General features: G+C 36.4%; 3 protein-coding genes and 1 long non-coding RNA gene across 5 annotated transcripts; 3 read left to right on the forward strand and 1 right to left on the reverse strand.

Moving 5' to 3' along the window:
* Positions 1-3993: 3993 nt before the first annotated feature.
* On the reverse strand, positions 3994-6423 carry LOC145087762 (uncharacterized). The gene is made up of 2 exons (XR_013700873.1): positions 6286-6423; positions 3994-6196 (listed from the first exon to the last, which is right to left on the reverse strand). It is a non-coding gene; the product is annotated as an uncharacterized LOC145087762 (long non-coding RNA).
* LOC145087761 (protein kinase PVPK-1-like) lies at positions 4211-6829 on the forward strand. Of its 2 annotated transcripts, none has more exons than XM_079025823.1 (3): positions 4211-4346; positions 4778-5832; positions 5918-6829. In XM_079025823.1, the coding sequence occupies exons 2-3, from the start codon at positions 4778-4780 to the stop codon at positions 6744-6746; spliced, it is 1884 nt and encodes a 627-aa protein (XP_078881949.1). In that variant the 5' UTR covers positions 4211-4346; the 3' UTR covers positions 6747-6829. The 2 variants fall into 2 exon arrangements, with proteins under 2 accessions (XP_078881949.1, XP_078881948.1); XM_079025822.1 differs by having other exon boundaries at positions 4269-4404.
* A 593-nt stretch (positions 6830-7422) lies between these two features.
* On the forward strand, positions 7423-8975 carry LOC145090652 (transcription factor HHO2-like). Its single transcript, XM_079028781.1, has 4 exons — positions 7423-7960; positions 8057-8378; positions 8465-8541; positions 8633-8975. Exons 2-4 carry the CDS (start codon positions 8081-8083, stop codon positions 8747-8749), a joined length of 492 nt encoding a protein of 163 aa, XP_078884907.1. The 5' UTR covers positions 7423-7960; positions 8057-8080; the 3' UTR covers positions 8750-8975.
* Positions 8976-10979: 2004 nt separating this feature from the next.
* On the forward strand, positions 10980-14098 carry LOC145087764 (Tetratricopeptide repeat (TPR)-like superfamily protein). Its single transcript, XM_079025824.1, has one exon. It carries the CDS (start codon positions 11326-11328, stop codon positions 13396-13398), a length of 2073 nt encoding a protein of 690 aa, XP_078881950.1. The 5' UTR covers positions 10980-11325; the 3' UTR covers positions 13399-14098.
* Positions 14099-17117: the final 3019 nt, after the last annotated feature.

The following is a 17117-nucleotide window of genomic DNA, read 5'->3' on the forward strand; positions in this document are numbered from 1 at the left end:
TCGCAGATGGAATCTTTGCTTCGATGAGAAAGTCAAAGAGTTTGGATTTGTACGAAGCGAAGATGAGTCATGTGTATATGTCAAAGCCAGTGGGAGTATAGTTAGCTTCCTCGTTCTATATGTCGATGACATATTGCTCATAGGAAACGACATCCCGACTCTGCAAGAGGTTAAGTCCTGGCTCGGGAAGTGCTTCGCTATGAAGGACCTCGGAGAGGCTTCTTACATTTTGGGAATAAGGATAGTAAGAGAAAGAAGTAAGAGACTAATTGGACTTAGTCAGAACACTTACTTAGAGAAGGTACTAAAACGTTTTAGTATGGAAAACTCAAAGAAGGGAGAATTACCGATACAAAGTAATGCCAAGTTGAGTAAGACTCAAAGTCCGAGTACCGAAGCTGAAATAGCAGAAATGAGCCGAGTACCATACGCTTCCGCAGTTGGCTCAATCATGTACGCTATGACTTGTACTCGCCCTAATGTAGCCTTCGCTTTGAGCATGGTTAGCAGATATCAAGGGAACCCTGGCAGAGCCCATTGGATTGCGGTGAAGAATATCCTTAAGTACCTTTGGAGGGCGAAGGAATGGTTCTTAGTCCTCGGAGGGAGTGATGACTTGAAGGTGCGAGGGTATAGTGACGCCAGTTTTCAGACCGACAGGGACAACTACCATTCGCAGTCGGGCTGGGTCTTTACCCTGAATGGAGGAGCAGTGATGTGGAAGAGTTCCAAGCAGGAAACCGTAGCTGATTCAACGTGCGAATCAGAGTACATTGCAGCGAGCGAAGCGTCGAAGGAGGCAATATGGCTGAAGAACTTCATCGGTGATCTTGGAGTTGTACCTGCCATAAAGGAGCCCATGGAGATTTTCTGTGATAATGAATGAGCGTTTGCCTTGACCAAGGAACCGAGGGATCATGGTAGATCACGACATATCGACAGAAAATATCACTTTATTAGACGTCGTGTAGAAGAAGGACAACTCGTAGTGAAGAGGATATCATCGGAGGATAACCCAGCATATCCACTTACGAAGGGATTGAGTAGGGTTAAGCACTTGCAGCATGCTAGGAGTATTGGGCTGAAGGATGATATTAGCATATATTAGATAGTATTAGAAACGTGTAACAGATAAATGTAATTAACATTTGAAGATTAAATAAAGGAGTTTTATTTATGAGTAATGTTACTGTCTTATGTTAATTATTTAACTATTGTTTCACTTTGCATGTTTTGGCTTTCAGAATAATTGAGTTTATTAAGAATAATCGAATTGTTCAAATTGTCCACAATCGTTCATATGTTGGAAGTAGATATGAATGAAGATTGTCATGAATTGGTGTGTAGATTGTCTTAATGGTGTTAGACATAGCAAAGGGTTGATGCAACGTTCATGAGTGCTTATGAACTGGTTTTGAGCATTGGAACAAACTCGTGCTTGCTGGAATCACCTTATGGAATATGATATAAAAGGGTGATCGCAAGACGATAATATCATATAGTCTTAAAACCTAGATATATGGTTTGTTATTCGTTAATTGATTATACATTGATAATGCGAAAACGCATTAGTAACTCGGTGTCATAAAACGCATTGTTGTGTATAATTGGTTAATGAATAAGTAAATGCATATAAGTCGAAGTTTATCTGTAACTTTTATCTAAGAAGGTAATAGCGATATCTCGGCCGCTCGATGATTTGATTTGACTTATGTGTCGGGCCCGGTCAGAACTGAATTGATGTGTTCGATTAAGTTCTATGTCAAATAAATCAGAGATCGAGAAACCTAAATGCTTGACTAACCATTCCATAGGATTGTCAGCATGATATCTAACAGAGGACTGTACGATCCCTTATCTAAAGGACAAGATTGATTAGATCAGAGTTTGACAGCGTCTTTGAGAGCTACGATTGCAAATCGGATTGTACTTGTGCATATAGTTACTAGACTTATCCAAGTGGGAGACTGTTGGAATAGTGTCTAAGGCTGCAACTATATTAGGCAAGTATTTGACCCGGTTGTGCATGGTCCTTTTGGGTTGCCTTCACCATAGCAACTTGATAGGATGATTTATTAAGAGAGAATAAATATTATTGATATATTATGGGAATAATATAAAGAATAATAATATTGTTATTTGATTAATATAAGTCATAGAATTAATTAGAATTAATTTGGTGACTTAAAGAGATTAATTAAATAAGAGGGTATAAACTGTCAATTGTTTGATAGTTAAACTTTAGACTGTAAATCCATATTGGATAGATAGTGGACGGATTCTAGAAGCTATGGATAGCTTCAAATCGTCCAAGGTTATCTAAGGAATAGATTTGGATTGGTTTAAGAGAAGATTATCCAATTAGGGTTTAAGCTGTAACCCTTAAGGAGTCTACAAGTATAAATAGACCCTATGGCAAAGGGAAATCAGCACTTGATCTAAAGTAGAGAACCCCTGGCCGAATTCCCTCCCCTCTCCTCTCTCCCAAATCATCCTCCTTGCTATTTGGTGTTTGTAAGCCATTAGAGGAGTGACAATTGTGACTCTAGAGCTCCAAGACAACAAGATCAAACAAGAGATTCAAATGTATGATTCTAGATCTGATTTAGTATTCTTCTTATACCTAATTAGTCATTAGAAGTCTTGGATTCAAAGCATGTTTAATTAGAAAGCCTAAATCCAAGCATTAGGGTTTTGCATGCGCACATAGGAAAGTTCTTATGGCTAAAACCCATCATTTATAGGTTACTAATTTTTTCCGACGTTATGCGAACAAGACTTGCTATCTACAAGAAAACCAAATCAAAAATTCGCGTTCAATAGAAAATGTTCATTTATAAAGCAATTGTTTGGGCACAACCATCTTGTAAGACTTCTTTCCCAATTATATCATATATGCTAAAAAAAATTAACGCCGGTTTCGAATGATGAAATCATTACTTCTATGTATTGTTGATGACATGAAGAATCGATTTATTTATTTTAACAAAAATGAGATGCGAGAGGTAGGCAATGTTTCTTATCAATTCAAAAATGTACAACGAAAATTTATCAACTAGCATTCGACATGAGACCAAACTCATGAGATGAAGGATTTCAGAGCGAATAACATGAGAATGTCTTTACTAGTTTGGTAAAGCTGTGATTATCCTCTATTGTGGTCGATATTTACTCAACCTACAATTAACGACATCCACCAATTGCTTATGACACATGAAAACAAACATTTATTCATGGAATGTTTGGTAGTATTGATTGTATGCATTGAGAGTGATCAAAGTGCTCTAATGTGTGGCGCAGTCTATTCATGCGAGGTGATAAAAAAACAAGTGACGATAATTTTAGAAGCAATATACCGGTAGCGTTAAATGATCTTTGGCTATGATATGCAATTTTTAGTGCATCAATGCCAACAACGAAATCAATTTTCTAACAAAGACATCAATGTTCTAAACCAATCGTCGATATTCTACCACAACTACTTTCGAAAATCGTATGATGTGCAGATTCAAGTGAACAAAACATTATATAAACGTAGGTACTATCTTACTAATATGATATATCCAAATTTAGTTACATTTGTGAAACCATTCTCATGTACAAACGGAGAAAGATGATTAAAGTTTAATTTTGCCCAATAATCAATTAGGAAGGATGTCGAACGACCTTTGGTGTTCTAAAGTGATGTTGGCTGATAGTTACACTTTTGACATGGTCATTCAAACGTACAAAAATATATAGTATGATATATGCATGCATCATATTATATGATATAATTATATGAAATGAAGGAAAAACGATTTATCACTACAATAAAAATAAAAATTTACCATTCTAGAGGTTACACCCACCGGCCTAACATTGGCAACAATTGGTGGTTGAAACTTGAATCGTTTTCCTTTCCTTTTCGCTATTTTTTTTAATTTCAATTCTATCTTATTTATGATTGAGATGGCCAACATAGCCAATAAACAATGTCTAATAAAACCCAACTTGCATCGACAATAAAAGAAAACCCATAACTTAAAAGTTTGGTGCCAAAACTTCAAAAAACACAAATACAATCTCAATGTGTAAAAAAAGGGAGGTTTTAGAAAAACAAGAAAAAATAGGGAGGCAATGTGTAAATTTATATAAACAGCTTCGTCTTTGCGTCTTTGCCTATTGGCTTTGCTTGTGAAGTTCTTTAGAGAGAGAGAGAAAGAGGGGGGAAAGAAAGAGAGCGACCACATTCTTTATTCCTCTCACAATTTCCCCCAAATGCTTCGCCGAATTCTAACTGAAATACATTCTGGGTCCGAATCTTTTTCTTCTTTCGATCAAATCTAAACAAACTTGCCCTCAAGGTACAAAGATCAGTCGTCTAATTTCACATTCTTTATGAAGTTATGAATCTTTAGTCAGGTGCGTATTCTTATCTCATTATGCTCACTGATATGAGGATCTTGAATGGATGATTTCAACCGTCGATTTTAAGTTTAGTTTATCAGTATTGCATGAACTTGTTGATTTTCTTTTCCGAGCGATTCTTTGTTTGTTGTTGATGTTCATAAATCTTTGATTGTGGTTTGATTTTCAAGGGTTTGCGTACAGAACTGTAATTGAACTGATCACTTGTAGAAAAAAACGATAATGTACCTGAAATGTATGTTAAACTTATAATATTCTTCCCCAAACTTGTAATTTTGTTGAGTTTACGCAGAAATGATGATTAAATTCATATTCAAGAAAGTTGCAGATTATTGTGCCTAATTCGATCGTGGTTGAATCGGTGTAGATGGATTCGCTTATCGACGGAGTTCGTTCTTTGCCACCCAGCCATAACTCTGCCACCATGTCAACCTTCAATCCGCGTTCAAGAAGCCGACCTCCTCATCCGCGCTCTGCAAAACAATCAAACCGAGAAATATCTCCATCTTCATCCCATTTCTTACCAGATATCTCCACAATGTCTGTTGCAAGTTCGTATAAAACCTCCAAGGATTACATCGAAAAGGAAGCCATACCATCTACCCACTCAAAACCTAATTCTGCACCCGATAAACGGAAACCAGATGTTCAATCGGCGAGAGATTACTTCCATAACCACATCCTAGAGGTGGAAGCTAAATTCGGAAGCAAACAGCCCATCAATCCACCAATGGGCATGAACACAGATCGTGGGCATGGTCATGGTCATGGTCCTGTTCCTAGCGCAAGCCCACAAAACAGTTTCTATTCCGTCACACAGTTTTCAGAAGCCAAAGAAAGCTTCACCAGCACAGAGGTGAGCGAGTTTGCAAGCACAATCGGTAAGGATGACGAAAGTGGTCAAATCAGTGGTCAAACTAGCGACTATCTTGAAAGCAACAAGACAAGTAGTATATACAGAGAAAGCACTGGAAGCGATCTAAGTGATGATAGTACCTCAAGCAGTTTCAATAGCGCCATTTTCAAACCCCACAAACAAAACGATACAAGATGGGAAGCAATTCAAATCGTAAGATCCAGAAACGAAACTGGTATGATAGAAATCAGAAACTTTAGACATCTAAAGAGATTGGGATGTGGAGACATAGGAAGTGTTTATCTTTCTGAGTTAATCGGGACACAAAACTACTTCGCCATGAAAGTGATGGACAAAACTGCCCTCGCAAGCAGGAATAAGCTCTTGAGGGCACAAACGGAAAAGGAAATCCTGCAATCTCTTGATCACCCGTTTCTCCCCACTTTATATGCACATTTTGACACCGAAAAGTTGTCATGTTTAGTCATGGAGTATTGTCCAGGTGGCGATTTGCATGCTCTCCGCCAAAAACAACCTGGAAAGTTCTTCCCGGAGCACGCAGTCAGGTTAGCAGTTGTTCTCCTTCTCCATTTTTGAGTTTGACTTGAAATCTTTCATAATTTAACCTTCAAAATTTCCATTTTTATGTAGGTTTTATGTAGCAGAAGTGCTCCTTGCTTTGGAGTATCTGCATATGCTTGGGATCATTTACAGAGACCTTAAACCAGAGAATGTGTTGGTGAGGGAAGATGGTCACATAATGCTCTCAGATTTCGATCTCTCTTTGAGATGTGTTGTGAACCCAAAACTGGTTAGATCCATGAGAACCACCACCACCACCACTGTGGAACCGAAAACCTCCGATTCCCGTGATCAGCCTGCCTGTATCGAACCATCTTGCATGGTTCAGCCATCCTGTATGCAACCCTCCTGTTTCAGTCCCCGTTTCATGAGCAAACCCAAGAAAGAAAAGAGATCGAAACCAAAAACAGAGATTTACAACCAAGCGATTCCATTACCTGAGCTGATTGCAGAGCCGACAAATGCCCGGTCGATGTCGTTTGTTGGGACCCACGAGTATCTGGCACCGGAGATCATCAAGGGTGAAGGGCATGGGAGTGCCGTGGATTGGTGGACGTTTGGGGTTTTTCTGTACGAGCTTTTGTTTGGTAAAACTCCGTTCAAAGGGGCGAGTAATCGGGCGACGTTGTTCAATGTGGTGGGGCATCCGTTGAGGTTTCCAGAAACGCCGTCGGTTAGCTTTGCAGCGAGGGATTTGATTAGGGGGTTATTGGTGAAAGAACCGCAGCATCGGCTTGCTTACAGGAGAGGGGCGACGGAGATTAAACAGCACCCATTTTTTCAGAGTGTGAATTGGGCGTTGATCCGTTGTGCCACTCCGCCAGATATTCCGATTCCGTCGCCGGAGAGAGTAGAGGTTAAGCCTACTGGTAGCTACTTAGAGATTGATTTCTTTTAGGTCTCAATTGTGTAATGTGTAATGTGTAGTGTAAAGAACCTCATGGAAATATGCATCTTGTCACTTGTGTGTGTTGTAGTCGAGTACTCAAGTCTATGTATATGTGGTTGGATAGAGGCTTGTGCCAAGAGGTGCACACACTCCCATAAAAAGGTTTTTTTTTTGAAAGAAAAACTCTTGAAATCAGATTTGTGAGAAACGGATCGGACCGGTTTGAACCGGAAGGGAAATAGATAAACCGTGTATTAACGTTTTTGTTTTTTAAATCACCTCTTTTATTTAGGTAGAAACTTGTCCTGATATTGGTAGTTTTGAGGTTCACATTACTGCAAAATGAAAAAAACAGTAGAAATGTATCTTTGTTATTAGACAAAACTTCAAAAATGGTCCTTATAGTTTTAGAAAATATCAAGTTTAATTTCTAAGTTCAAAAAACCTCACAGATGGTCCCTATAGTTTCAAAACTTTTAACAAACAATTATGCCCTTTCTATTTCTTTTTAAAATTAATTTTACCTAATTCTATTTTAAAAAATAGAAAAACAAAATAAATAATTCATTGGGACTCACCTCCTCTCTCTCTCTCAACATAAAAAACGCACATCGTCTTCTTCATCTGTTTGGGGATTTGGTGGAACGAACAAATCAGAAGCGATGAGAAGTTCCGATGGTGGTCATTCAAATCCCAAGGAGAGACAAAGCGGTCGATCTCCGGCGACCCTCTGAGGCTTTAACTTTCATCATCTCCGGTTGAGAGCTAAGGGAACAGGTCTTCGTCTTCGTCTGTTCGGAGAAGCTGAAATCACGAATGGAAGGTTGCGATCAGGAAGCTCCAATGGTGGAGTGTGGTTCTGCAGTAGTTAAGGGGATAATCTCGGATACTGCGGACAAACTGTTTGATAATCTGTTTTGGAAACGATTAACGCTAGTACAAATCAATTTATCTATTGCTTTCTTCTTTCAGCAATCATTACATTAAAAGAGGAGACGATTGTTTTGAAGAAATCATCAAACCCTGAGCCAGTACTTGAAGAATTCATACCCCTTAAGAACACTAGTGATGAAGATGCAAAACTCAAAATCATCAGTAAAGAAAAGTGCGGTGGAGACAAGAAGAATTGGTTGAGCACCACTCAGCTTTGGAACAATCCAAATCCAAACACAAATCAAACCTAAATTTGGAAACCAAAATCAATTCATCAAATTACCAAAAAGGTAAATTAAAAGGGTACATGATCGATCGTGTACCATAAGTCGTTTCATAAGCAAATAACTGAAAGCATTATGAATTATTAATATGTGTGATCGCAGAGAACTGATGAAGAAGATGATGGAATGATCGGCGATCCATATCCCACAAAAGCATTTATCCCGTATAAGGGAATTTGTGGGTTTACAGTGGTGGAGGAAGATAAGGAGGAATCACCGATTCCAGGGCTCTCTCTTATCACCCCTGGAATCAAGAATCCAGTGAGGGGAAACCTTTTACTTACAAAAACCATTTCCAATTCCAGATTGCTTCCTTGTTCTTCACCAAATGCTCAACAAACATCTAGAAAACAAATAAGATGCTGGTCAACAGAGCTGCATAGACGATTTGTCAATGCCTTACAGCAACTCGGTGGTTCACAAAGTTAGCCCTCAAAAAATCTTCATCTTTTTTCCCTAATTTTTAACTGAAGTTTCAGCAATTTTAACTGAATTTTGAATCTTTTGCAGCTGCAACTCCTAAGCAGATTAGAGAGCTTATGCAAGTCGATGGGCTTACAAATGATGAAGTCAAAAGCCATTTGCAAGTGAGTTGATTTTTTTTAAAATTCACATGATAAAGCTCTAAACTTTTTCGCAAATATTAAACTTTTTTTATATTCTTTATGTGAACTGTAGAAATCCAGACTTCATACACGAAGACTTCCACCATCCTCTAACACTTCATCTGCAAATCAATCTGGTGTCGTTTTGGGAGGATTATGGATGGGTTCCCAAGATTCATATGTTGAATAATCATCAAAGAATGGAATCTCTAATTCCGGTTCCCCTGATGGCCCACTCCTTATCGGCGCCACCACCACCACCGGTGACAATAACGATGGTGAAGATGAGAGAGAGAGAGAGAGAGAGAGAGAGAGAGAGAGGAGGTAGCCCAATGCATTATTTATTTTGGTTTTCTATTTTTTAAAATAGGATTAGGTAAAATTAATTCTAAAAAGAAATAGAAAGGGTATATTAGTCTTTTTATGTGGCTAAAGGACTGTTTGTTAAAAGTTTTGAAACCATAAGGACCATCTGTGAAGTTTTTTGAACTTAGAGATTAAACTTGATATTTTCTAAAATAACAGGGGCCATTTTTGAAGTTTTGTCTTGTTATTATTAAGACAGGAGACCAATTGTCCATGAAAAAGAGTAATATCTACCAAAGTTGTCAAGCGGGATCTTACCCAAGATCATTTTATACTTAACAATTTTATTTTTATTATGCTTTTTGACATGAATAAGCAAGCTAATCTCATTAACATATCTAGGAATCACAAATACAAAAGATTTTTACTATGTAATCATAAAATACGTTTGGCATATTGAAAATGGTGAATGATTTGCTTTTAAAATTCAGGATGATCACAATTTATGTAGTGTTCGAGGTTTTGAATTGTTTGCATGAGATATTGCACTTTATGTTATATTTATTAAGTTTAATCGGTTGTAATTAATTAAAATTAATAAAATTTTCGTATTTCCATATCCATATCCTAAATTTGGGATATGAATTCGGATGTCCTAATGAATACGATCATCCTGCCTATGGTAAATTCACGAAAACTCGAAAAGTAAAGGATACGTTCCAATAGCAAAAATCGTGAGATCCTCGTTAGGATACCAAACCGTACATATCCCTAGGTTTCAAATTCTTATATATATAACTCGCAAACGTGTTCCCATGGCGACCATAAGACATGCAGCTCCATATGCTCTCTACTCTTGGCTTGAAACAAGCAGTTCAAACATCAATTTTGTCAAAAACATGGGTTTTTTTGTGGACTCGGATACCGGTTCTTAAATTCAACTTCGTTGATTTCAATAAACTCTGTTTTCGATAAGTTCGTCAATACGGTTTTATGTTATCGTGATGAATCAATCAAGCTGGATAGATTATTAACCTTCAGGCATCCTAAGGTGTGCAGTGCCGAGATTTTAAACAATGTTCTTGATTACGCTTTTTCACAGGGTGTGAAGCAGTTAGAAGCAAACATCTGTCACAGTCGACCACACCTGGCCGGTTAGTCTGCATGCATATATCGTCTGAGTCCTTGACACATTTGAAGCTAGTTAGCGAGAGCAGTACTAGTTGCATGTTTCTGGAGCTAAGATCAGGATCATTTAGGAATCTGACTATTTTATATCTGAAACGAGCACTTATCACTAATCTTGATACATTCCCAGTGTTGAAGATCTTGACATTGCTTTATTGTTATATTAACAGTTAACACAGTGAGTAAAACGAACTTATAACAAAGCTTTTTCATTATATTTCCTAAGACAACTTCATAAGCACTAATACGAGGATAAATACAATAGCTAGCCACCAACAAGCCTACAATAATTTGTAACAATGCAACTTTCTGCCTCTGTGTGGGTCATAATCTTTTACTTTTTCCATATTCTCCTTCAATAGTGACTTGGTGGGTCAACACATTTGAAAATTTTTGCAGTTTTGATCGGGATCTTTGCAACCTAATCCACTAAAACGTCTTCAATTTTTTTAATAAAAATTAATAAATTAGGGTTTTTTATGTCATTTTACTAATTATAAAATATACCCCCGATTTTCTTCTCTCCAAAAAGCTTTGTTTATAACAAAACTAGGTGTAACACCTATGTATTACATGGGTTAATTAAAAAATTAAATATAAAGGTCTAAATATTTAGAAAATTTTGGATTTATAAGAAAACAAAAACAAATAATGAATTATCAAAATTGATTTTTTTATCTTTTAAATATAAATAAACAAACAAAATAAATTAATGAGCTTTAATTTAGAAATTTAGAAATAAAAAGATAAGTCCATTAATAAAATTGATATTTATTTATTACTATATTTTTATAGTTATTACATTAAAATAGAAAAACTTTTAAAATTACGTGGAAAAAAATTAATTCATAACCACGTAATTATATTTGGCAAATTGAATGACGTATGAACAAAAAAATAAAATCATTTGGTTAGATTCAAAAAAATCCTTACAAGCAAAAATGAAACAATCTAACTGCAACGAGTAATCATCAAGATAAGCTAAGATTGGCCGGCGAATCAATCGCCGTCTCTGATTGATATCACTTTGCTTCACAGCAAACGAAGAATCCAAAATAGCACCGTGAAAGCACTAAGAAACGGGAGATTTTCATTTTTTCGGAACACAAACATAGAAACTGAAATGAAAAAAAGTGTTAAGATATCAGTCAGCCTCAAGGACATTTAGGTTTGCACATTGGTTTTTCTATTTTAACGACTAATGTAAGCAGTTAAAACCTAGTCGATTGTATTCAATCAAGGTGCTAATTTTTGAAATTTCAATTTCTTCGAATGAAAAGGAGGGAACTTATTCTTGATCTTTTTAGATTATGTAGCAGTTGTAGCTCCGTCATACAATTGCATTCTCTCACCATCAAGACTGGGTTTGTTCAAGATAGTTTTATTGCCGCCAAGTTGAGTAACTGCTATATCAAATATTCATCGCTTGAAGCCACACGCAAGCTGTTTGATGAAACGCTTCAACCAACTGTGTATATATGGAATTCCCTCCTGAAATGTTACTGTATGAAGAAGTCATATGTAGAAACTCTTCAGCTCTTTCGTGATATGTTGTCTGTTGAAATACCTGACCAGGCTACCATATCGATTGCTTTAAAGGCATGCTCTGGATTGTGGGAGCTCGGGTATGGAAGAATGCTTCATGGGTTTGTTAAAAAGAAGTATGAGATGGATTCGGATTTATTTGTGGGGTCTGCTCTGATTGACATGTATACAAAAAGTGGACGATTGGATGAAGCTTTAAGAGTTTTCGAGGAATATCCAGATCCAGATACTGTTATGTGGACTCACATTATTACTGGATATCAGCAGAATAGCGACTCATATTTAGCACTAGAGTTGTTTTCAAGAATGTTAATGGAGGGGCATGTAAGTCCTGACTCAGTAACACTTGTTAGTGTTCTTTGCGCCTATGCACAGTTACCAGATCTTATGGCTGCAAGTTGTGTTCATGGATTTGTGATTAAGAAGGGCTTTGAAAATGTTCTTTCAGTTTGTAATGCTTTACTGAATGTTTACTCAAAATCTGGTTCACTAGTTTCTGCAGCTACTTTATTTAGGAAAATGGAAGAAAGAGATGCCATTTCTTGGGCTTCTATGGTTTCTTGTTATGCTCATAATGAAGCTGCTGATGACGCATTAAATCTTTTCAATGAAATGATGTGTAAAAGGGTTGAACCCAATCTGGTGTCTGTTATAAGTGCTCTTCAAGCATGTGAAGCCATGTGTAACTTAGAAGAAGGCAAGAAGATCCATGAAGTTGCTGTAAGAAAAGGGTTTGAGTTAGATGTGTTTGTCTCTACAGCTCTAATTGACATGTACATGTTCTGCTCTTCCCCTGATGAAGCCATGGAACTCTTTGAAAGGATGCCTAAGAAAGATGTAGTTTCTTGGATAGCTTTGTTAAATGGATGTGTCCAAAACGGAATGGCATATAAGTCAATGGAGGTTTTTGTTAACATGTTGTCTATCAAAATCCAACCAGATGCTATTCTTATGGTGAAAATCCTCACATCTTGTTCAGAATTAGGAGTTCTTCAACAAGCTATGTGCCTTCATGGGTATGTCATCAAACATGGCTTTGAAGATCATTCCTTTGTTGGAGCTTCACTCATTGATTCTTACTCTAAATGTGGTAGTTTGCATAACGCCATTAAAGTATTCAAAGCTATAGATGATAAAGATATTGTGATTTGGAGCACAATGATTGCAGGTTATGGAATTCATGGGAAGGGGAGGGAAGCTCTTGACTTATTCAATTCCATGGTCAAGATTTCAAGAATCAAACCAAACAACGTGACATTCCTTTCGATTTTATCTGCATGCAGCCATGCAGGGTTGGTTAAAGAAGGTATGGAAGTCTTCAATATCATGGTAAATGAGTATCAACTACCACCTGAATTAAATCATTATGCAATAATGGTTGACTTATTTGGGCGTATGGGAGAACTTGATAAGGCGATTGAAGTTATTAATGATATGCATGTAGCAGTTGGGCCTCAGATATGGGGTGCTTTGATTGGTGCATGTAGGATTCATCATAACACAAAATTGGGAAAGATTGCAGCAAGTAAACTGTTTGGTTATGATTCGAGTCATGTTGGGTACTTGATTCTGTTATCAAATATGCATGCTGTCAATAAGGATTGGGATAATGTATTGAAACTTAGATCAATGATTAAAAGAAATAAGTTGACTAAGGTAAATGGTCAAAGTGCAATTGAGGTAAAGAGTGAGGTTCATAGTTTTACTGTGGATGATAGATTTCACCCTCTGGGGGAGACTATTCGTGGGTTGCTTAGGTCATTGGAAGTGACAATGAGGGAAGAAGGTTATAACTTATAATGTAACTACTTTCATAACCTGTTGTTTTCTTTGCTACACTCCATTACTTCCTCCAAAACAAGAAATTTTCATTATATTTCAAAATGACTGTTTCATATTTGATGTTACTATGCAAGTGGATGAACACATTTTTATCTGTTCAAATTACAAGGCATTGATTGGTTATTGCATTGATGATGATTAAACTGTTATGTTATGGTGTATATTAAATTTAATATACTTAAAAAATGTAACTAGAAATTCAACTTACGAATGGGCCATCCTTTTTTGGTAAGCTCATGGATTTATTCATGTTTTTTAGTTCTCAGTTCACTAAGTGGTTTTCTTATTGTAGTATTTGTAGTGTCACTTTATGTAAGCAGAAATTAAATAAGTATGATAAAATCCTCATATTATTAGTATTGGTGGTGTTACAAAAAGGTCATAAACGACATTTTTTGGATTTTTTTTATTGAGCATTAAACATGATATTTTCTATTTTTGTCCTTTGAGCTATATTTTCAAGTGTTTTTTTCTTACTTTTCAAGCTGCAGATTGGGAGGAAAAGGAATATATTGAAGACCCGGATCGACTAAAGCTAGAGGTAGGTAGCAGAGTTTATGCTATCATGTTTAAACGTAAAAAACAACAACTTACTTTCATTTATTTTCTTTATTATAGTATCCTTTTAAAACTTTGTACTTTGAAAAATCTACCCATGTATGACAATGTTATTCAAATAGAAAACAATTTTTGCTACTATAGTTGCGTAGATTTTTCTAAGCAAAATGTCTTAATAAGAAAAAAAATTACAATAAAATGCTACAATTGATTAGATTTTTCAAAGTAAAACGACTTAATATGAAAGTGGAGTGTTGTATTAGAAAGAAATGAAAGTAAGATGGTATAAAAACAAATAAGTAGAACTATGTTGTTATTTATTGCATTTAGCACTATGTTTTATGCTTCTTATATTATTTTGGAATCTGTTAAAAAGGAATTATAATTTGAAATCCGTACCAATATACGCAGTGTACTTTTTTTACCATAAAAGCAACATGTTTTCATTCTTTTTGATTTCCAGTAATAGCAATATGCTTTGTTTTATACAATTTAGTAAAAAAGATATTAAAAAAAAAAAAAAAAAACTTTTTCACCTTTGAAATTGATTTCCAGGGGAGCTTTGCAACAATTTTTATTAGTTGTAGGGCCCAAGCATGTCTACATCTGGAAGGCAATGGTATGGTTGTAAAGGGCAATGTACTTTATTTTTTTAGGTTTCACTCAACTAATATGGTTGTGTGTCAAAGGACAATATACTTTATTTTATTGGGTTTCACCCAACTGATATGGTTCTGTGCCAAAGGGCAATGAACTTTTATTTCACCCCTTTTAGTATTTGTATACATGACCCACAAACAAAACGATGAAACAACGAAACAACAAAAAACATCTAACCTGTGCAATGCATGGGCCTCTTTACTAGTTCTACATAAATTATGCCAATATATTCATCCAGTCACACCCATTTCAATGAGAATTCTAGCTACTCTTGAGAAAAACTTACCATAATTAGGTAAGAGTCATTGGAGGCTATAAAATGAAAACTCAATTTGCTTATAAATCACTTAAATAATTTGTTTTATATGCTCAAAAACCTTAAATCTTGATATGTTTTTCTAAAATTATTTCAACAGTCTTGAAAAAAAAAATCACTATTGAGCAAGGGTTTCTTGAAGTTTTAGTTATTGGTTTTATATGCTTAAAAAACACAAATCTTGACCCTTTCTCGGTTTCTAAGTAATTTATAATTTTGGTATTTATTTCATACCTTGTATAGAGCTCACTCTGCTGGCCCACCACATAGTGCATTGCCCTGTCTCCTTGGGCCGCTTCCAATGATATATTTCGTCATGCTAGCACTATGTTCTCATAATCTTCTAACTCCGCCAACCATCATTTTCGGTCTTTTGGCCCCGCCGGCCACTCAGTGAAGTTTGCCACAGTGCATACCGTTATTAGCACTGTTTTTTAGAACGACATATACATCATCTTGATGTCAAAAATGCTTTTTTGAATAAGGATCTTACTTATGAGGTTTTCATGAAACTTCACGGTTATATCCATACCTCTAATCCTAATCACGTATGTCGGCATCGAAAGGCTCTTTATGGTCTTAAACAATCCTTATGGGCTTGGTATCAACGTTTTGATGTCTATCTCCTCCTTAGGATTATTAGCAGCAAATCTGATACATCCCTTTTCACTTTCCATCAACGTCTTGATACTATCTATATATTTCTCTATGTTGATGATATTATCCTTGATGTCTCCTCCCCAACTCTCATTTGGTTTGTCATCTCTTGGCTATCTACCGAGTTTGCTATGACTGATCCGGGTTCGTTTTCGTTTTTTTTCTAGGCATTTCTACATCAAGATCGTCTTATGGTCCTTTTCTTTGTCAAACTATCTTTTCCCGTAACATTCTCTCACGTGTTGATATGCTCACATGTAATCCCTATAACACTCCTACTAACACAAAATCCAAATTATCCTCTGCTCGTAAACTTGTTCTCAATCTGACTCTTTATTGTAGCCTCGTTGGAGTCCTTCGCTAACATTCACCCATCTTGATATAGCCTATTTCATCCATTAAGTTTGTCTTTGCCTTTATAAGTATGATCCACAAGAACCTCATATGAATGCTTTGAAACGTATAATTCGCTATATTTAAGGAACAATATTTCATGGTCTTCAACTTCCTTCGTCTTTAGTGGATCGTCCATCTTCGGTTGACTGTTTGGGAACTATTTTCTGAATTACATTGCTTTTAGTTTTCTGGTTTAACCATAAGCTTCTCGTGGATTCAGCCCTTAATTGCTCTAGATATTTTAGTGTAACATCCAACAATTTCATGGAAAATTTAAACTTTTTAAACAATCCAAATCATCACTTGTTTACAAAAATAGTTTTTCAAAACATGTCTATCATCAAAGTTTTCCCAAAATCATAAACAAAACATGATGGTGCATGATCAAGCCTTCGCCTTCCCGCGATCATCTGAGGTACCTGAAACATAACCCAAAACTATAAGCCCAAAGCTTAGTGACTTTCCCCAAAGTACCAACCTAATACAAAACAACATAATAACAATAAACAACATGCATACAAAGCCGTCAGTCTAACTGAAACGTCCCGTTGGCCTACAATCTACCTGGTACGCTCACTGAACCTTCAGCATGAATGGTACGCCACATCGGGCCTTCAACCCATCTGGACCATTCTCCGGGCCTTCGGCCTGACTGGTACGCCTCACTAGCCTTCAGTTTATCCGGGACTCCTAGGTCTGTTGGCCTTCAACACAAAGTAGGTCCACCTCAACCCAACCACACATACACCGTGTCGACACACATATATAACAGATAATCACACAATTTACCAGTTAATAACAAGCAGACAGATCTTACAGATCACTAAGCATAACATCATCATATCTAACAGATCACTACAATACTCAATCATACGATAAACAAGATAACAATCCAAAAGGGCTAACCTTGGTGCCTTCTACCCAAAAGTACCATGAGGAACACTCACCTCACACTGCTGAATCACACTGAAAGCCTCCGACTGCTAGCTCACTAAAATCCCCACGCTATCACAACATAAAACTCATCTAATCAATACTTAGATTACATTCTAAGCTAATAGTCGAATATTAGGGTAAATGGCCACTTTAG

The sequence above is a fragment of the Lactuca serriola genome, chromosome 2 (genome assembly GCF_051521515.1).
Source record: "Lactuca serriola cultivar US96UC23 chromosome 2, Lser_US96UC23_V15, whole genome shotgun sequence".
Taxonomy (NCBI): Eukaryota; Viridiplantae; Streptophyta; class Magnoliopsida; order Asterales; family Asteraceae; genus Lactuca; species Lactuca serriola.